The sequence below is a fragment of the Hyperolius riggenbachi genome, chromosome 1 (genome assembly GCF_040937935.1).
Source record: "Hyperolius riggenbachi isolate aHypRig1 chromosome 1, aHypRig1.pri, whole genome shotgun sequence".
Lineage (NCBI taxonomy): Eukaryota > Metazoa > Chordata > Amphibia > Anura > Hyperoliidae > Hyperolius > Hyperolius riggenbachi.
The window spans coordinates 445,827,237-445,848,752 of NC_090646.1; the positions used below are offsets into that span (position 1 = coordinate 445,827,237).

Sequence of the window (21,516 nt, forward strand, 5' to 3'; positions counted from 1 at the left end):
CTAGAAATACAAAAAATTGGCTAGTTTTTCTTTAGTGGTCTTAAACACAGCAGATTTCAGAATTGCAGCAATGTGCAGGGACAATAGATTAAGACGGCATTTCAATATAAGGTCCATTCCCTCCCCCACCCCCTTCCTGAAAAGCAATATAAATCAGAGACAAAGAACCTGATCTGCTGCATGCTTTTTCAGGGTCTATGGTTAAAAGCATTAGAGACATATGATCAGGAGGACTGACAGACAACTGGTATTATTTAAAAATAAATTAAATATGGCAGCCTCCATATCCCTCTCACCTCGGGTTCCCTTTAAAGGGATACTGTGGGGGGGAGTTGAAGTTACCCCGGGCTTCTAATGGTCCCCCGCAGACATCCTGTGCCCGTGCAGCCACCCACCGATGCTCCGGCCCTGCCCCCGGTTTATTTCTGGAATTTCAGACTTTAAAGTCTAAAAAAACCACTGTGCCTGCGTTGCATGTCCTCTCTTCCCCTGATGTCACCAGGAGCATACTGCGCACACACAGACCATACTGGGCCTGCGCAGTACGCTCCTGGTGCCACCAGCGGGAGTGAGGACACGGCAACGCAGGCGCAGTGGTTTCAGACTTTAAAGTCTGAAATTCCAGAAGTGAACGAGAGGTGGGGCTGGAGCATTGGGGAGTGCTGCGTGGGCACAGGATGTCTCTGGGGGACCATTAGAAGCCCCGGGTAACTTCAACTCATTTTCCCTGACCCCCCTACAGTGTCCCTTTAACTAGAAAGGCCCTGGAATATAGAACTGCATGTAAAAAAATGTGCCCCATTTAAGTGTGATTTGACAAAGGACGTTAAATAACTGTGTCAGAGATCAGAAACCCTACAGTAAATATACATGTTGTGGCTGTGTGACTAAACAGGGTTCTGTTCAAGGAAACAATTGTATTGCACAAAATACATCAAGTTATCATTTATGCAAACTATACTCAGGTATTCTCTTGCTAAAAAATATATATATTTAACTGTAACAGCAACTTAACACCTCTAGATTCCTTAAGAGCTCAGAAAGCCATTTAACTGTTAAGACCAAAAGATCAGTGTATATTACAAAAAATAAATACTCTCTTTGTACAAAGTCAGTTTCTAATGACAGCACTTTTTGTGGGTTTTGTTTTAAATATAAATGAAGACGTTGGTTCCTGATTGGTCGAGCAAAGGTTTGACTACACATAGCTCCAATAATCCTCTGCTCCTGTCTGGGAATGTAGATGTATCAGTTTGGAATTCCATCATTATTGTCCTCCATTGTAGGCATAGTCTGCCTTATTATGCATGATGAGCTTGTTATCTACAAAGTAAAAGCTATCAGATCTTGTTTCATATGGGTTGTCAACCATCATTCGAACTGCAAAGAGAAAAACAACATTTTTTATTTTTTTTAATAAAGACAGCATGTGTGCAAAAAAGGGAAAAACAAACACACCATAGAATATATTAAATGTTAGTGTAGTTATGGTTAAAGAGACTCTGAAGTCTCCCGAAAATAAGGTTTTTACTTTAAAAACCTCCTTAACATTATTGCCCCTCTTAAAACGCCACAGAACCGTGGCTGAAAGCCCCCCTCAATCACCCCAACTCACCCCTTACACAGCAGGCAAAATCCAGGACTTTGTTGGTCATGGATTGTGCTGCCGCCTCTATGCGAGTCAATCAGCACGTATCTCCGCCTCTCCCCCGCCCCTCTCAGTGAAGGAAGGCTGAGAGGGGCGGGGGAGAGGCGGCGATCCGGGCTGATTGACGCACATAGAGGCAGAGCTGCCTCTATGTGGAAGGAGCCCCGCGATGTGCCCCCATGAGTTTGGGGTGATTGAGGGGGTTGTCAGCCGCGATTCTGCGGCGTTTTAAAGAGGGGCAATAATGTTAATGAGGTTTTTACTTTAAAAAAAACTCATTTTCGGGAGACTTCAGAGTCTCTTTAAGTGTGTGCATAATGTGTAAACAAATAAATAATATCAGGTACTAGACTATAAAAGTATGCGTTAGAACCTTGCATTATTTATTTTATCCTCATTTTAGGATTCTAGCAGGTCAACCCCAATATACACACAGTTATACTGTGCTTAAACAGATAGTACATTACGGACCCATAGGTTAACATTGGATTTGTTCCCTTCTGATCCGGTAATAACCATTTTTTTAGCACCGGGCCTTAAGGACATAATCGGCAAGCATGGGGAAATTCCATTTAATGTACTCACTTTTCAGGAAGCATAAAGCAAATTTTTAAATGGAGTGGACCTTCTCCTTATTTGCCCTAAAACACCCAAACGTGTGGCGTGAAAGAGGTTGGTAGACAAAATACAGTAGAGTCAACTTTAATTAGATTCTCCCTAAAATTCACCCTAGAATATAATAGATAGACTGTGTGCCCCTTGAGCAACTGTAATATGAATGGTTTTGTGTGCTGTGTAGAACAGTGCAATATACATGAATAAGTATTTAAATCGCTAAAACAGTATGTTCCCATGATATGAAACAGACAATTACTTACTCAGCTCCTCTGACAATTGTGGGAATTCATACATGTGCTCACATGTATTACAGCTATTTGGAATACAAAATCCAAAGTCAAAATCGAACGTTTTAAGGATTCGGTCACGGAAGTAATGTCGCTCGATCATCCGGAAACTCTTCACAGGTTTATCCCCTACAGTAAACTCCACCCTAACAAAATAAAAATAAAGTATAAAATACCATATATTGCTTATAGTACAAAGTAGTGCCTGGGCAGAAGGGCTAAAATTTGAGCAGGAACTGTATACTAGGCAGCAGTTGCAAACCAATACATATTGAAGAAACATTAAAAAGAAATCTATCACAGGATCTTCAGCAGGTGTTACACCATACTCACAAAGAGTCAGTAAAGTTACACCTTCTTTACAGGAAATCTCATTTGTTACAGCCCTCATTCAGTCTCACGTTTTTAAATGCAGACTTTGTGGAATATATCAATTTGCAATGCACAAAGTTTTGCACTTTGTACATAATTGCTGGGTTTACAAAGCAGATTTCCTGTAAGGATGGGCCTGATTCATTATGGTTAATGCATTGAAACAGCGCAAGTTAAATCTTATGTGCATTAATGAAAGTAGCTCGACTCAATTATCCTACAGGCACACTACGTGCGCTACTGGCAGCGTAGTGTGCATTCCTTAGCAACAGCTGATCCTTGAAAATGCCGCCCAATAGCGACGTATGCCACGATAATTCACTAACATGACCGCAGCAGCGATATGTCACTATTGCATGATCAGAGAGCTCCTTCTATACATCGCTAGATGTATGAGCACCTTTACAGATTCCAGGCAAATCTTCAGTTGTATTATGCCACACCTTAGAGCAGGGGTATGGAACCTATGGCTCAGGAGCCAGATGTGGCTCTTTTGATGGCTACATCTGGCTCACAGTTAGGGGTTGATTCACTAAGCTACACCGCTTAGTGTGACAGCACAAGTAAAATTGTAGCATGCACTAACTTACTTGCACTCCCCCCAAAACTAACGGCCGCTCCCATTGTCCTACCCTGGACCCTGTCCAGGTCCAGTGACTTTGCAGGACGACATCCCCGCACTTTGATTGACCCAATCTGTCACTTGTCAAGCAGCCTATTGGGCCAAAGTGTGGGGATCGCAACCTACAAAGTGAATCAACCCCCAAGTTGCTGATGTTGCTGAAACCCAGAGAAGCCGAAGACGTGTCTGACACTTCCGCTACCCGGAGGATCAACTGTATACACATCACCATGGCAACAGGGACAGCCCTCTGCTGTGCATGTGCACTGCATCAGTTTGAAACATTGTATGGCTCTCACAGAATTACATTTTAAAATGTGGAGTTTATGGCTCTGAGCCAAAAAAGGGTTCCCGACTCCTGCCTTAAGAGTGTATATACACACATACACACACTTGATTTTGATTGGTTAAAGAAATCAAATATGAGGGCCGACAGATCTTTAATACTGTGGATGGATTGCGCAGGATAACTTTCCCACTACATGGAAGTGGTAAAATTGGCTGATCAAAATTGGATGCATGTACCAGGCTAAAGCTGCGTACACAAAACTGGTCTGAACTCAGCCATGACGGATGATAACGACCACCATGGCTAAGAATCATGAGTCAGACCAGCGGCTGCATGACGTCTGCTAAAGAACAGGCACGCCGAATCTTTAACGATCCCAAAGGGTTGAGCATGGCACAATCACATTGTGCTCCATCGCACACTGATTGCTGTTCCTCAGCCCCCCTCCCCCCCCCTTAGCTACAGACTCATCACAAACCAGGAGGCTGATGACTCATCTGTATAGCAACAGCAATGCTCTGTTGTCTGGCAGGGATAGGCACAGGATCCTTTGGGCGACAGAGATCCCCTGTTTGTACAGGGCTTTAAGGATGCGTACACACATCCAACTTTGATTAGACAACTTACCACTTCCATGTTGTATGAGGGTCAACAGATTTTGAATCCTATGAACAGATTGTGTAGGTAAGCCCTCATATTACATGGCGGTGGTAAAATTGGCCAATCAAAATTGATAGTGTGTATGCTCCCTTACTGACATTGTAATTTATATACCCAAGCACCTTGCATGAGTGATAAGCACTTACGTGGCACCAACTTTGCGAAGCCTTAGAAATGCAGGTGTAAACTGATAACGCACAAAGCGCCCTGCGCTGCTGTCTACCTGTCCACTCTCTGGTTCTTCTTCGTCAGGCTCTGTAAAAAACACACCATATAGAAAATGTGCTCTTTTACTTTGTCAACATAACTCCTACCAGAAAAGTTTTTTTTTTTTTAAGTTTTTAGACAGAACAGGGAAGGGAATTAGGCTCCTACTGATGCATTCTAAAATGGGTGTCCTAAGAGCATAGCAATGGTCGATGAAATGCAAATAATCCCGAGTTGATGTAGTATTGTGCAAATTTTGCACATAAATGTACAGTATACAGCTTTAAAAGAGGACTAATCAAAATACCACTAAAGTAAGTAAAAAGGTTATTGGTTACATTTCAAAACTGTACAAGCTTGCATAAAACATTTGCATAATCCTGGATCAACTCAGAAGTATTTGCATCTCATTGACCATCCCTAATTAACAAAAGCTTGTAACTATAGCCAGTTTTTACGTTACCATTATTTATTAAATTGATATTAGCAGTATTTGTATTTTTACTGAATCTGTTGGTATTACAAAAAAAAAAAAAAAAAAAAAAAAAAAAAAAAATATAATAATAATAATAATAATAATATAAAATAAGAAGAAGAAAAAACACCTAAGGGAAAAAAAAACAAAAAAAACAGTATTTGTATTTTGCTCTCCATACAAGTCAGGAGTCTGAGTATCATAGCAAAGATGCAGAGGTATTAATCGATAAGGTTTCACATAATATCGTACATGTATATTACTAACTGTAGCACACACACACACACACACACACACACACACACACACACACACACACACACACACACACACACACACACACACACACACACACACACACACACACACACACCTCAAAAGATCACTCAATTCTGCATTTTCTTTTTAACAACTCACAAGAAACAAACAGCCATTTTTTTCAGACTCTATGTCAAAGCTGCCAGATTATAGGAGGAGAGTACAACAGGAAGAGTGGTCGGTTTATTCCCCATGTGACTTAAAGGGGTATGGTCCTAATTGCAAAGGGTTGGGCAGTACAGCAAGCAGCTTGCTGAACACTGTCAAGAAGAGATAGTCTCTGAGGGGCCCCTGCACTGCCAGACCCTAGCAACTGTTCTCTCCCCACTAATCCTAGAGGCCGCTGCTCATAAGCTGCATATAGCTACCCCTGAATACCCTGCTGATTGAGACTGCGCTCCACTCCTTTGCAGAAGATATCTCCTGCCCTGCTCGTCCCTTCAGTTTTCCCCTCCTGTCACAAGGATCTACAGTGATGGCATTTTCCTGTAACTTTTTCTTTAAGGACCCCCCCCCCCCCCCCCTTGATGACATCATCAAGTGAAGACCTTACTACACAAAAGAATGCAGTCACTGTAGACCCCAGCGCTGCCAAAGGGATAGATCGTGAGTGACTGCAGCTGCTTGGCAGGGAGGGAGAGATAGGACAGGAGGGGAAAACTGAAGGGACGAGCAGGGCAGGAGACATCTTATCCAAAGGAGTGAAGTGCAGTTTCAGTCAGCGGGACATTTGGGGGGGAAGAGGGGAGCCATATGCATGGATAGTGAGTGACTGCAGCTGCTTGGTAGGGAGGGAGAGAACAGGACACACACACACACACACACACACACACACACACACACACACACACACACACACACACACACAAAATACGTGTTTGTGTGCGCGCGCATGTGCATGTTTATCAGAACCATCCTATTTTCTCCAAGACAAGTTAAAGACTGAACTGACAGTTCAGCAGCCATAAGTCCTTCAGCTGCAACTCCTTAGTTTAGAATAACGCAGATGTTTTTAATATACTAATGTATTTTGTAAGTTGTTCAAGTGTGAGGAATACATAAGGCTTTCACCTTCATTCCCCTATAAACAATGCTAGTTGCCCAACTTCTGTGCTGATGCTCTGCCTCTATTTTTTGAAGTCACTGGCCCAGAGTAAGCATGCAGATCAGATGCTTAAGCCTGGTACACACAATTATAATTGGCCTGACTGACCAATTTTACCACCTCCATGTAGTATGAAGCTACATACACACGTCAGCCTTTACAAGCTACCAGTCGTCAGACCCGCCCGTGGGGCGGTCGTTTTGACGACATTTTGCCGATGTGTACAGTCTGTCAGGCCGATATGGCTGTTTTTGACCGGCCCACCGAGTGGATCAGTCAAAACCAGCCTTATCAGACTGACGACAGACTGTACACACCGGCAAACTGTCGTCAGAACCACCGCCCCGCAGGCGGGTCTGACGACTGGTAGCTTGTAAAGGCCGTCGTGTGTACAAAGCTTAAGAGTCAACAGATATTGAATACTATGAGCAGATTGTGTAGGTAAGCCCTCTTAATACATGGAGGTGGTAAAATTGGCAAGTGATTGGCCAATCATAATTGAAAAAGTGTGTACCTTGGACTTCATTGGCTGCATGCTTGTTGCAGGTGTGTGAACTGCACCCCAGAAGTAAGAGTCCAACCAGTGGATAGAGAGGTTTCCACCATTCCTGATTGAATCATTCAGCCGATTACCGCCAGTCGGGCGGCTATGTTGTGACAACGATTCTCTTAATTCGATATCAAATCGTAAGGTCATACGGGCCACAATATTGAGTAATGTATGGGCACACTTAAAAGGAGTTCAGAGATGAAAGTTTTTTTTTTTTACTATTCTGGGGCTTCTTCCAGCCCCTGGAAGAGTCTGTGTCCCTCGCCGCAGCTGTGGTCTTCTCCTGTGTCCTCAGTCACGCTATAATGGATCGAACGGCGGCTTCAGCGCATGTACACACAGAGACCATTGTAGCCCGACAGCGGAACACTGAAGAAGACCACAACTGCAGCAAGGGACACAGACACTACTAGGGGCTGGAAGAAGCCTCAAGTAAGTAAGTAAGAAAAACAAAAAAACAACCATATACTTAGCTCACCTCCGAACTCCTTTAAAGGACAAATGACGGGAGAGGGATATGAAGGCATTTCCTTTTAGGCAATACCAGTTACCTGGCTGTCCTACTAATACTCTGCCTCTAATGCTTTTAGCCATAGACTCTGAACAAGCATGCAGTAGATCAGGTGCATCTAACATTGGCCTCAATTCACTAAGCTTATCTCCTGTCTTTAATAACGTTTCTAGAGAAATCACCATGGTGATAAGGCATGTAGTATTCAGGAAACATTTTACCTCAGGGAAACCTAACGTTAACTCTTCTGTCGTTAAAGAAAACCTGAACTGAAAATTAAAAGTCAAAATATGCATACACAAGTCATACTTACCTTCCATGTAGTCTACTCCTCAGTGTCTTTCTCCTCTCCCGCGTCCTGTTTGTTCACTGTGATCAAGGAAATTTTCCGTCCTCCATTTTGAAAATGGCCATTACCCAAAACAGCTTCCTGGTCAGCACACAGTTAAACTGTAACATCGCCCACTTGAGCCATAGGGAAAAATGGACATTACCTGGGACATCAGTTTTCCTCATCTATAACTGACAGCAACCGATATTTTACTGACAGCAACTGATATATTTCAGATCTGACAAAAATATTGTCAGAACTGGAAGGGATCATTGTCAGAAGAAAATGGTGAGCTTCTGAGAGGAACTGATGGCAAGGTAACTATGTAATGTTCATTTGAAGTTACCTCATGTGTTTATTTTAAATATTTTTACTCAGTACAGGTTCTCTTTAAGTTAAGTCTTCCAATTTTTAAAATAACTCCAGTATTCTAAAGTAAAAGACTTTAATTAACTGTGTGTGAAAATAACTACAGAGTAGGTAGCTTAAAGGGATACTGTAGGAGGGGGGGGGGGGGGGGGGGGGGGGGAAGGGTCGGAGGAAAAGGAGCTGAACTTACCCGGGGCTTCTAATGGTCCCCCGCAGACATCCTGTGTTGGCGCAGCCACTCACCGATGCTCCGGCCCCGCCTCCAGTTCACTTCTGGAATTTCTGACTTTAAAGTCAGAAAACCACTGCGCCTGCACGCCCGTGTCCTCGCTCCCGCTGATGTCACCAGGAGTGTACTGCGCAGACACAGACCATACTGGGCCTGCGCTGTGCGCTCTTGATGACATCAGTGGGATCGAGGACACAGCAACGCAGGCACAGTGGTTTTCAGACTTAAAGTCTGAAATTCCAGAAGTGAACCGGAGGCGGGGCCGGAGCATCGGTGAGTGGCTGCGCCAACACAGGATGTCTGCGGGGGACCGTTAGAAGCCCCGGGTAAGTTCAACTCATTTTCCCCTGACCCCCCTACAGTATCCCTTTAACCCTCCTGGCGGTATGAAACATTCCGCCAGGAGGCAGCACAGCAGTTTTTTTTTTTTTTTTTAATCATGTAGCGAGCCCAGGGCTCGCTACATGATAGCTGCTGCTCAGCGGCATCCCCCCGCCCGCTTCGATCACCTTTGGCGATCTCCGATCAGGTAATCCCGTTCAAAGAACAGGATTTCTTGGAGGGCTTCCCCCGTCGCCATGGCAAAGGGGCGGGGGTGACGTCATTGGGAGTCCCGATCCACCCCTCGGCGCTGCCTGGCACTGATTGGCCAGGCAGCGCACGGGGTCTGGGGGGGGCGTGCCGCAACGGATAGCGGCGATCGGTGTGCTGGCGCAGCTAGCAAAGTGCTAGCTGCGTCCAGCAAAAAAAAAAAAAAATGTAAATCGGCCCAGCAGGGCCTGAGCGGCACCCTCCGGCGGCTTACCCCATGTCACACACGGGGTTACCGCCAAGGAGGTTAAAGGGAACCTAAACTGAGAAGGATATGGATTTTTCCTTTTAAAATAATACCAGTTGCCTGAATCGCCTGCTGATCCTGTGTCTCTAATACTTTTAGCCACAGTCCCTGAACAAGCATGCAGATCAGGTGCTCTGACTGAAGTCAGACTGGATTAGCTGCATGCTTGTTTCAGGGTGTGATTCAGCCACTTTTGATGTCACAGAGATCAGCTGGACTGCCAGGCAACTGGTATTATTTAACAGGAAACATCCATATCACTCTCAGTTAAGGTTCCCTTTAAGGAATGAAGAGAGAAGATAACTCTCACTGTGTGGAGCTACGGTTTCTCTTGCCTTATCTCCAGCATCATCTTAGTGAATTGAGGCCAATGTCAGAACTGACAAGATTAGCTGCATGCTGGTTTCTGGTGTTATTCAGACACTACTGCAGCCAAATAGATCAGCAGGAGTGCCAGATAACTCTTAGGCCCCGTTCACACTGCACGCGTTTCCAGCCGCGTTTTGGAAACGCGTGCAGGTGGCCGACACGCACGACATCAGACATTGCATACAGTGCAATGTCTGATGTTCACACTGCATGCGTTCCGGACCTGTTCGGTCCGGGAACGCATGCTGCATGCATTTTTTGTAAAAACGCATGGCTGTCCCATTCACTTTTCAGTGATGGGATCAGCCACGCAACGCACACAAACGCGGATGGCGTGCGTTCGTACGCGTTGCGGTCCGCACGCGTTCCGCACGCATGGCCATCCGCGTTTGTGATGTGAACGGGGCCTTATTGTTTAAAAAGGAAAACATATGGCAGCATCCATATACCTCTCACTTCAGTTGTCCTATAAGCTCAGTATGACAACTGGCATTGTTTATCAGTGAATGAAGATGGAAACTTCCATATTCATCTTACTTCAGGTTCTCTTTAGGGTTAAAGGGTAAACAATATAGCTGAGTGACACCATTGATCGATCAGGTCCATAAATGGGAGAAGATTGCAGTTTGGAAGGGTGGCCCACTTACTGCAAAAACATCACAATGTGGTCCCCATTTGTTATCAGTCATAATGCATGAACAGTCTCTGTCAATCATCATGCTGTGTCAGGCCCAGCGCACACCGGGCAGATCCGCCAGCCGAATCCGCCTCAAAAAATCAGCATGGCTAATGTATCTCTATGGGCTGGTGAACACCGGCGGTTTGAGGTTTTTAGCAAGCCGCAAACGTGCCTCTTGCTGCACGTTTGCGGTTTGCTTAAAACCTCAAACCGCCGATGTGCACCAGCCCATAGAGATACATTAGCCACGCGGATGCGGCCGGCAGATCTCATACAAAATCCGCTCGGTGTGCACCCGGCAAATAATCGGCTCTCTGCTCCCAAAACCGCTAGCGTTTTGACGATCTGCTAGCGTTTTTTAGTGTGCACTGGGCCTCACTAATTTCTGCCAGTCCTGCACCTTCCCCTTCCCACAATCTTTGTAAATAGCCATAAGAATCCAAGTTTATTCTCTATGTCTAGTGAGCAAGACAAAGCAATTGGGCTAATTTATCAAGGCAATTGCATGGAAAATTGGACCGACAGTGGGGTATTTCCTCACCACAGCAAACAAGAATCTTTGGTTCAGTTAAAAAAACTAAAACTTAAAGAGAATCTGAAGCCATATTAAAAATGGCTTTTTAGCTTGTATTCAGCAGGGACATGTTTGCCCCTGCTAAAACGTCGCTATCCCGCAGCATAATTTACCCCCCAAATCCCCCCTGCAAAATCCACGACTTTTTGGTCGTGGATTTTGCTGTCCCTGTGAGCTTCCGTGCGAGGCAGGGCTATGAGCTGCAGCCCTGCCTCACAAGCATCTGTCAGCGGCGGATCTCCGCCTCTCCCCCGCCCCTCTGTCTTCCTTCGCTGAGGGGCGGGGGAGAGGCGGAGATCCGCCGCGGACAGACGCGTGTGAGGCAGGGCTGCAGCTCATAGCCCTGCCTCGCACGGAAGCGCACAGGGGCAGCAAAAACCACGACCAAGAAAATCGTGGATTCTGCAGGGGGGGGGGGGGGGGGATTTGGGGGGTAAAGACCCCTCGTTATGCCCTGGGATAGCGGCGTTTTAGCAGGGGCAAACATGCTCCTGCTGAATACAAGCTAAAAAGCCATTTTTAATCTGGCTTCAGATTCTCTTTCACCTCCCTGGCGGTAAGCCCGAGCAGAGCTCGGGCTATGCCGCGCAGGAGGATTTCTCCGGCTCTACTGGGGCGATTCGCCCCATTCAAAGTGCTGTGCGCGCAGCCAGCACTTTGCTAGCCGCGCGCACAGCTTGATCGCCGCCGCTCTGCGGCGATCGCCCGCACGCAGCGGCGAAAGAGGGCCCCCGTCAGAGCCCTGCCCGGACCAATGAGTTCCGGGCAGCGCTATGGGCTGGATCGGGTGCGCCTGATGTCAGGACGTCGGCTGACGTCCATGACGTCATCCCGATCGTCGCCATGGCGACAGGAGAAGCCAAACAGGGGAACGCGTTATATACGCGCTCCCGTTTGCTATTCGTGCCGGCAACGATCGCACTAGAGGGACACATGCGCCCTCTAGTGGTGTTTCATGTAGCTACCACTCTGGTAGCTTTACATGAAACAAAAAAAACAAAAACAAAAAAAAAAAAGAAGGATTTTTGCCCATTTGGTAAAAAAAAAAAAAAAAATTAACCGCCAAGGTGGCCGCACACACACACAATAAAATGATCCGATTTTACGGCAATTCAATAAAAACGATCGGATCTCCTGGGAAAAAAATAAAAGAAAGCTTTTTTTGTCATGCGACTGAAAAATCCAAATCTTTTTTTTGTTTTTTTTTGTAATGCAACTGAAAAATTCGACTGCTTTTTGTGTCAGTCGACTGAAAACTCAGATCGGATTTCCAGTTTTCTTTGATTTTTATTGATCCGGAATGCCAGATATTTTTCTTCAATCTTTCTAAAGATTTTATGGTGTGTTAGAATGTCAATTTACCCTTCCTGGCGGTAATGTTCGTGGTAAGCCGCGCAGGAGGTTATCTCAGGCCCTGCTGGGCCGATTTGCGTAATTTTATTTTTGCTGCACGCAGCTAGCACTCTGCTAGCTGCGTGAGCACACCGATCGGCGCCGCCCTGCGCCGATTCGCCGCTATCCGCATCGCTGCAGAGCCCCCCCTGCCTGGCCTATCAGTGCCAGGCAGCGCTGAGGGGTGGATCGGGACTCCATGACGTCATCCCGCCCCGTCGTCATGGCGACGGGGGAAGCCCACCAGGAAATCCCGTTCTTTGAACGGGATTTCCTGATCGCCGGAGGCGATCGAAGAGGGTAGGGGGATGCCGCTGCATAGCAGCTATCATGTAGCGAGCCCTAGGCTCGCTACATGAATTTTAAAAAACGGCTGCGCTGCCCCCTGGAGGTTTTTAATAGACCGCCAGGAGGGTGAATATACACACCCTAGCAATTTTCTCAGTTTCCAATCATTTTTATCATAATTGAGGCAAAATTGAACACAGGTATGTGGTACATTGGTCGTATTTTTGAAATGTTACCATCAGTCAGAAAAATTGATTGCAATTTTTAAATTGAACAGATAAAAAAAAAAAATATTGGATGGTGTGCGGCCTCCTTTAGGTGGGTTCTTGGAGCATCTGTTCCACTTCTCATGTTTTTGCTGCTAAAGTCTAAATAAATCAGTTCCACTTTTGAGTGTGGGGGAAGGCACAGTGTAAAGCCTGCAATGCACTGGCAGAATCTCCTAAAGGGGCCCATACACTGGAAGATTTCATCCATCGATTCTATAGAATCGATCAGAAATAGATTATTTCAAATGTATCGATCGATTGTGGCCGATTTCGATGGATTTGATCTGACAGGATGGAAGATCTAGGTTGATCTGCTGCTAGCAGCAGATCGATGGCCTATAGAGTTGCATTGGATCTAATGGTCCAATAACGCATTTAGATAGATTTCATTCTGAAATCTATTGGAAATCTGTTGCTAGTGTGTGGCACACATCAGATAGATTCCTGTCAGATTCACCTTGACAGGCATCTGACAAATCTATCTGATGGTCCAATCTGCTGCAAATCTATAAGTGTATGGCCACCTTAACATGCCCAAAAAAAATTAAATAAAATCGATCCCTCTCGTATCGATATCTGATCAGAGGATAAATTGCTGCCACATAATGCACATCAATTTAATAGATTTCAGCATGAAAGCGATTAAAAAAAAAAAAAAAAAAAAATCATCAATATCAACACTCCCCCAGGTGTCTCCGTTACTGCTCTCCCTAGTTCCCCTGCAGAGCATTAGCACAACAGAGCAAAGTCACACTTGCCTATCCAGCTGGCACACTCCTTCCTGTGTGCTTCCATCTCTTGATAAGGGCTACCCCATGACCTGCCAGCATGGAGGTGCTCCCGCCAGGTCACATACATTCCTGACTACTTCTGAATAATTACTTGGAGTTATGAATTGACAGCTGCACTATGGAGTTTCAGAAGCCAATATCTTGAATTGGCTGTACTGCCCTAGGTTTTTTAGGACACTCTTGCAACACAGTTGCATAGCTCCCAACTGTCCCTCTTTCGGAGGGACAGTCCCTTTTTGGGAGCCCTGTCCCTCTTTCAGGATTTTCTTCAACCCTCAGCTCGATCCTTTCTGTAAGGAACGGAAATGGCAAAAACACCTTGTGAGCTTTGTAGGTTACATGACTATCGCTCTTTCTACATTTATTCCAAACTTTTTAAATTGAAACAAGGAACTGTTTTTTAATTTGTTTCAACTGGAACATCTTTTTTCTGAGAAGTACAGCTTGCAAAAGACCCCTTCCCTTTGATCTCAGCAGGATGTCTATCAGCTGTCCAAATGTCACCATTAAAATACTCAGCTGAGATGCTTATCTTTATTGCAACCTCTGTTCCCAAGAAACTCTTATGGCCCATACTCACAGGCAACTGTTTGTGCCTGTCGCCAGCACACGTGAGCGTGTGGGCGACAGCTCCTCGCCAGGTCCCTCCGCGTACACACGCGGAAGAGGGACCAGCGGCGCGACGGAATGGAGGTTGCTGTCGCTAGTCCGCGTACTGTGGGGGTGGGGGGGTGGTGGTTGAACGTCGGCGGCAGCTTCCGTCGCGCCGCTGGTCCCTCTTCCGCGTGTGTACGCGGAGGGACCTGGCGAGGAGCTGTCGCCGGCCTGTCGCCCACACGCTCACGTGTGCTGGCGACAGGCCCAAAAAGTTGCCCGTGAGTATGGGCCATTACAAATAGAGTCTGCTTTGATTACCCCTCTAAAATCGGGGTAACCTGCGCAGGAGGATATCTCAGGCCCCGCTGGGCCGATTTGCATAATTTTTTTTTTGTTACAAGCAGCTAGCACTTTGCTAGCTGCTTGTAACTTCCGATCGCCGCCGCTCGCCGCCGATCCGCCGCGCCGAGTCGCTCCCCCCCGCCCCAGAGCCCTGCGCTGCCTGGCCAATCAGTGCCAGGCAGCGTTGAGGGGTGGATCGGGATTCCCTATGACGTCCCGACGTCCATGACGTCATCCCGCCCCGTCGCCATGGCGACCGGGGAAGCCCTGCAGGAAATCCCGTTCTCAACGGGATTCCCTGCATACTCTGATCGCCGAAGGCGATCGGAGTGGGTGGGGGGATGCCGCCGCTTAGCAGCTATCATGTAGCGAGCCAAAATGATTTAAAAAAAAAAAAAATAATAAAAAAAAAAATTTAAAAAATGTGCGGCGCTGCCTCCTTGCCGGATTTTTTAGACCGGCAAGGAGGTTAAAGAGGAAGAGGTGCAGGCACCAATAACTCCAAGCCAAAGCAATCCTCACATATCTCCAAATCAGCTGTATCAGTAAAGGCCCCAGATAACAGAGACAGCTGCCACACATGATTACAACCCCCAGCCAGGAGCTAGGAACACAGGCCTCAAACAACATTAAAGCAGTACTCTGCAATGCCAGGTCCATAAACAACAAAGTTTGCTTTCCTAAAACAGAAAGAATTTGCGATAATTCAGGTTGGAGTGAGCTTGAGATGTCTCACAGAGCAACACTGCTGAATATATGCAAATTAACCATTGTACCCTTAGAAGCTAAACACACCTCCAGAACCGATGGAATGCAATGATGTGTCAGCTTGTGAATTTGTACAGAGACATAATGATCCAACATGCATACAGACTGTTTCGGATTGTTTGATCCTCATCAGTGCATGGCATGGATTAATTTGGCTCTATGGAGTAGGGCTTGTGAATCCGAGAGGCACAGACTAACCAGCAAGCTCATGGTGACCCAGAACTGATTGGAGTGTGTACTACAATGGTCCTAAAAGCCCCCTTACTAAGATGTTAACACCTCATAAACAACAAAACAGCAGTTATTCATGATCTAATAGAGGCTTCAGATCTAGCTTTAATTACAGAGACATGGTTGGATCAGAACTCAGGACCCACTCTTGCGGCTGCGGTACCAGACAATTACTCAGTTTTACACTGCGAAAGACAAAACCGCAAGGGAGGTGGGATTAGCTCTGTGCTTCAAATCCAGTTTGAATATTAAACCCCTCGCTGTACCCCCCACCCACTCTTTTGAATGTCTGGCAGCCGAACTCTCAGCTGGGAAAAAAATAAACATACTGCTTGTCTACCGACCCCCTGATGGCGGCTCAGCTTTTCTCAAGGAAATAGCAGAACTTGTATCTTGCATAACACTGAAACACCCTAGGTGGATAATTCTGGGAGACTTTAAACGCATGGGTCGATACACACTCACACACTCTTCCCAATTAGGATCTAAGCTACTTCTCTCCATGAATGAACTTGGCTTCTCTCAAGCCGTCAACCTCCCTACCCACAAAAAAGGACACACTTTGGACCTCATTTTCCATTCAGAACTCCAAATATCCAATGTTGAAATTGATCCAGTAGTTTGGTCAGACCACCACACACTGTCCACTTCTCCTTTACAGCACCGGCTACAAAACACCAAGTGAAAGAACTAATAAAATATCGTTCCTTGAAAGGTTTGACACCCCAACACCTTCAGAACAGCCTCAATCTAGGCGGACTGACAGATCACAACTTAGGCCTTGAATCCATGGTCCTTAAATATAACCACAATGTCTCAGCCGCTTTTGACGCCATAGCTCCCTTAAAGATTAAACGTTCCTCACCATTACATCACGCTCGTTGGTTTGACAACTCTATAAGGGAACTAAAGAAACAGGGACGCAAACTGGAACGAAGGTGGCACAAACACCAGTCCCCTGATGACAAACTTGCCCTAATTGCTCACCTGAAAAAATATCAAAAATGGCGATTCACAAAAAGAAGTCCTTATTCCTGTCTCACAAAATTGCAAATGCAGCCAACAGACCTGCCCAACTCTTCCGCACGGTTGACAGTCTCTGCAATCCATCTTGCAGGAAATCCAGCATCAGACCTTCACAGGAACTGTGCGAAAAATTTGCCCACTTCTCAGACAAAGTTTCCTTCATACGATCTGCCATTCAATTCACAGCCCCAGAAACCCATGCAGAGCCATATAACAGATGTAAAAATAGCCTACCACCATGGTTTGTTTTTAAGGTAATCACTGAAAAAGACATCTTGGATATCCTCTCAAACCTTCGCCAGACTACCTGCAATCTGGCCCCACTAAGTTCATGTTGAAATCCCCTGAACTATTTACACCGGTATTCCACAAAATAGTCAACGGTGCCTTATAAGAAGGGTGGTTTCCCTCTACTCTGAAAGAAGCAATCGTCAGGCCACTACTCAAGAAACCATCCTTAGACCCAGATGCTCTAAACAGCTACAGACCTGTCTCTAACCTCCCCTTTCTTGGAAAAGTTATTGAAAAGGCTGTCTACCTCCAACTTGAAGCCAGGCTCTCCAGAAACAACATCCTTGACCCTCTTCAATCTGGCTTCAGGAAATATCACAGCTGTGAAACAGCCTTCACCCAGATTTGCAATGATCTGCTCATTGCAAGAGACAAGGGTCAATGTTCCATCCTAATTTTGCTTGACCTCTCAGCGGCTTTTGACACAGTCGATCATGAAATCTTGCTCAACAGGCTACAAGAGTACTGTGGCATAGATGGCATTGTTCTCCAGTGGTTCAACTCCTTCCAGGCTGGCAGAACACAAAGGGTAGCCTTAGGGCCCTTCCTCTCCAACCCTGTATCACTAAAATACGGTGTACCTCAGGGCGCAATATTATCCCCTTTACTTTTCACCATATACATGCTGCCACTTGGAGAAATCATACAAAAACATGGCCTGACATATCATTGCTATGCTGATGACACCCAGCTATATTTGTCATTCAAACCTGGCATCACAGACCCTACTCCACAAATAAACTCATGCTTAGCTGAGCTTCAGGAGTGGATGAATATTAATTGGCTAAAACTTAATGCTGACAAAACTGAGGTTCTTGTTATCGAGGGCCAGGGCTCAACAGCAAAGCAGCCCCAGTCTCAACCAACTCTGCTAAGGATAGGGAACTCAGACCTGAAAAAAACTCAGACTGTGTGCGCAGCCTGGGAGTACTGATTGATGGGAAATTAAACTTCAGGAATCAAATCTCAGCTGTTGTGAAAAACATTCCTTCATTTAAGGAATATTGCAAAGATTAAACACCTAATTCCTTCAGAGGATCTTCCAACCCTAGTCCATGCCTTAGTCACATCAAGGTTAGACTACTGCAACGCCCTCTACACAGGCCTGCATAAGAAAGACTTACGCCGCCTGCAATTAGTACAGAATACCGCCGCAAGGCTGTTAACGAGCCAACCCCGCCATTGCCACATAATACCAACCCTGAGCTCACTCCACTGCCTACCGATAAAATGGAGAATTCTGTTCAAGATTGGCTTACTGACATTCAAATCCTTGCACAATCTGGGCCCTGGATACCTGAAGGACTTGTTGCAACTGCATCACACACCCCACAATCTTAGATCAAAAGGACGTAACACCATGGTCACCCCCAGAGTCCACCTCAAAACCTTTGGAGACAGAGCCTTTTGTCATGCTGCCTCTACATTTTGGAACTCCCTGCCACACCAAATCAGGACAGCTCCATCCCTGGAAGCATTTAAGTCTAAACTGAAAACCTACCTCTTTAGTCTGGCATTCATGAACATCTGACTATCTCCTCTGTAACACAATCCAGCCTGCAACCCTGTATTAATCTGGGACACAACTATGCGCTTTGAGTCCTATGGGAGAAAAGTGCTTTACAAATGTTATTGTATTGTACTTTGTCCCTCTTTCTATGTAAATATATATTTTTCTGGTACTTATTCGTTAGCCGGGCGCATCCGGCAGGTGGCGACAAAACTCCACCAGAGTTACCTTTTTCCCTACTATCCATGTCAGCCTGGAGGGGGAATAGTAATTAGCGCCACCTGCCGGATGCGCCCGGCTAACGGATAAGTACCATTTTTCTATAGTAAAAATGTGTTTAATTGACTCTAAACTTTAGTCCCATCCTTTAAATTGATATAATACAAAATTTTAAAATGTTACTATGAAGGAAAGTTAACCAGGATAGAAAGGACCTGTGTGGTTTGAATTATAAATTGACATTTTTATTATGAAATCTTTATGGTATGTGTGACTAGGGACGTGGTGGGGGCATGACCAGGGGCGTGGCTTAAGTGTCCCTTTTTCTCATCTCAAAAAGTTGGGAGGTATGCAGTTGTACACAACTAAATAAGTAATCTTACCACACCACAATCAGAACATATTAGAGACCATAAACCTATAGCTGTGCACTAGCAACTGAGTTATGATCATCATTGTTATTGTGATATGCAGTAGCATAAAAGTGATAGACGCCAGGCTGTGCCTGCAAATAGAAGCTCGAGCACAACATTCCACCTTTACACGTCATACCTGAGCAAGGTTTGGAAATTTCAAAAAGTACGCTGCCAGTCTCCAGATCCCGGATCTTGAAGCGAGTGAAGTCAATTCCGTATACATTTTCTTCCGGCTTACACAAATAATCTAATGTGTGTGTGAGAGAGAGAGACAGATAATCAGCAGATGCACACAGCTGTCTCCTCGGGACAGTCAGTCAGCGCAGCAGGAAGTCCCCTACTCACTCTCTGTGACCCGGCTCAGGCCTAGGACATGCTCCGCTCTCAGCTCCTTCAGGCCCAGCAGTTCCTGTTCAGTGACTGGAGTCACCGCCCGCTGCTCCGCATCGCTCTCCTCCCGAGCCTGCACACGCCGGCCTTTCAGCCGGTTGATCACTCCACCCCCTGCCTTCTTACGCTCTTCCCTGGCTGCTTCTCGGTTCGACCCGCTCATTTCTACAAGAAGATGGCTGCTGCCACCTCCGCTAATACGGTAACTATGGAGAGTGGGCGGGACAATTGTTACCTAGTAACATAATGAGCGTATTTTAGAGACGATGGGCGTGTCTAATAGCTACACAGCCAGTAATGGTGAGAGGCGGGGTCCATGCCCAGAAGCAATAATAAAGTAGATACTAAGTTGAGACACGAGAGTCCGAGACTAGAACTTTTTCACACTCTTATGCCTCTTTTGCTACCTTCAGCTCGTCGCCTGTATTTGTCGCAAATACTGTTTGGTACCTGCTTGAGGTACATTCAAATAACCCACAGACCACTAAACGTACAGGTACAAGAAAACTGGAGCAAAAGGGAATCATTTGCCCGAAGTAACCAATCAGATTTTAGCTGTCAAATTAAACAGAATTCTGATTGGTTGCATCTTAACTGTTAAGGCAATTTTGGCAGCCAATCGACTAACCAATTCGATTATCAAAATGGTTGAAAATTGGTCCCACCCAATGCAGATCCGACCAATGATGCGACCAATTTAAGGCATTAGTAGATTGTGGCGACCGATTTGGGAATGAGCAGCAAAACTCTTGCCACTGCCCCCAATGTATAAATGTGCCAGTCCACCCCGTGTGCATTTATACATTATCTGTCCTGCGTCAGCCTCCACATGGTGTCCGTCTGTCTCTTCGGGTTCTATCACTCACATGCAGTGCATAGCATCTGACGTCCGCCACTGAAGATGGACGGATGACCGATGGACACCACGCGGAGGCTGACACAGGACAGGTAATTTATAACTGCACACACACGGTTCTGATTAAAGTGCGTACATACGCACTACTTCTGCCAACGATGGGGACAGGTAATGTATAAATGCGCACACACACACACGGTTTTGATTAAGGTGCGTACATACGCACTAGTTCCGCCAACGACGGGTCCGTCACACCCTTTCACTGGGCGGACGTTCAGCGACAGTAGCGTGTGTGTACGCACTGTCGGCAGACTGATAAGGCTGTTACTGAACGATCCGCTCAGCGGATCATTCAGAAACAGCCTTATCAGTCTGCCGACAGCGCGTACACACGCGCTACTGTCGCCTGAACGTCTGCCCAGCGGGAGGGTCTGACACGCACCTTTAGAGATAAATTTGTCTCTTTGTCGAATCTGGCCATAATCTTCAGATGTATGGCTACCTTTAACTACTAGCCGACCGCGTCACGCCGATGGGCGTGGCCGCGGCGGCAGCCCGAGGTCCGCCGTAAAGAGCCCCAGGAGGCGTAAAGTCCTGGAGCTCAGTTTTGCAGGAGATCGCGCGCAGGGTGTGCACGCATCTCCTGCTTGGTGGGCGGAGCGGAGCTCCACCTTCAGTCTCCGTGCGGCCACTTGGGAGACTGTTAGATGGCGTAACCGCTGTCTAATTACACGTACAGTACTGCGGACAGCCGTGTGACACAGCTGTCCCCTCCTGAAGCACAGAGGTGATCGGCTGTTTGATCACAGGGATTGGCTGCCGGAGGGGGAGGGGGGGGGGAGGGAGGGGGGGTTACAGTAGTTTAAAAAAAAAAACACGTATTTTTATTTTTAAAAAAAAGCTGTGGCGAGGGACCCAAATGACTTCTAGGGGTGGGAAGAAGCCCCAGGTAAGTAAAGATGGATTAAACTGTTCGCCTCGGGAGTCCTTTAAGAGTTGCATTATTTCATAAGGAGTCCATCAGTGAAATTACACTCTGACCAGCTGTTTGTCTTGCAGAATACATCATAGAGCAGATT

General features: G+C 46.1%; 1 protein-coding gene across 1 annotated transcript; it reads right to left on the bottom strand.

Moving 5' to 3' along the window:
* Nucleotides 1-968: 968 nt before the first annotated feature.
* UNC119B (unc-119 lipid binding chaperone B) lies at nucleotides 969-19,789 on the bottom strand. Its single transcript, XM_068271464.1, has 5 exons — nucleotides 19,537-19,789; nucleotides 19,328-19,438; nucleotides 4,643-4,751; nucleotides 2,527-2,699; nucleotides 969-1,380 (listed from the first exon to the last, which is right to left on the bottom strand). The coding sequence occupies exons 1-5, from the start codon at nucleotides 19,742-19,744 to the stop codon at nucleotides 1,268-1,270; spliced, it is 714 nt and encodes a 237-aa protein (XP_068127565.1). The 5' UTR covers nucleotides 19,745-19,789; the 3' UTR covers nucleotides 969-1,267.
* Between the last annotated feature and the right edge of the window lie 1,727 nt (nucleotides 19,790-21,516).

Coding starts and splice junctions, on each gene's coding strand:
- UNC119B (XM_068271464.1), bottom strand. CDS start 19,744: ATGAGCGGGTCGAACCGAGAAGCAGCCAGGGAAGAGCGTAAGAAGGCA. Junction 19,439..19,536: donor CCTGAGCCGGGTCACAGAGA/GTGAGTAGGGGA, acceptor CACACACATTAG/ATTATTTGTGTAAGCCGGAA. Junction 1,381..2,526: donor ACAATTGTCAGAGGAGCTGA/GTAAGTAATTGT, acceptor TTCTCTTTGCAG/TTCGAATGATGGTTGACAAC.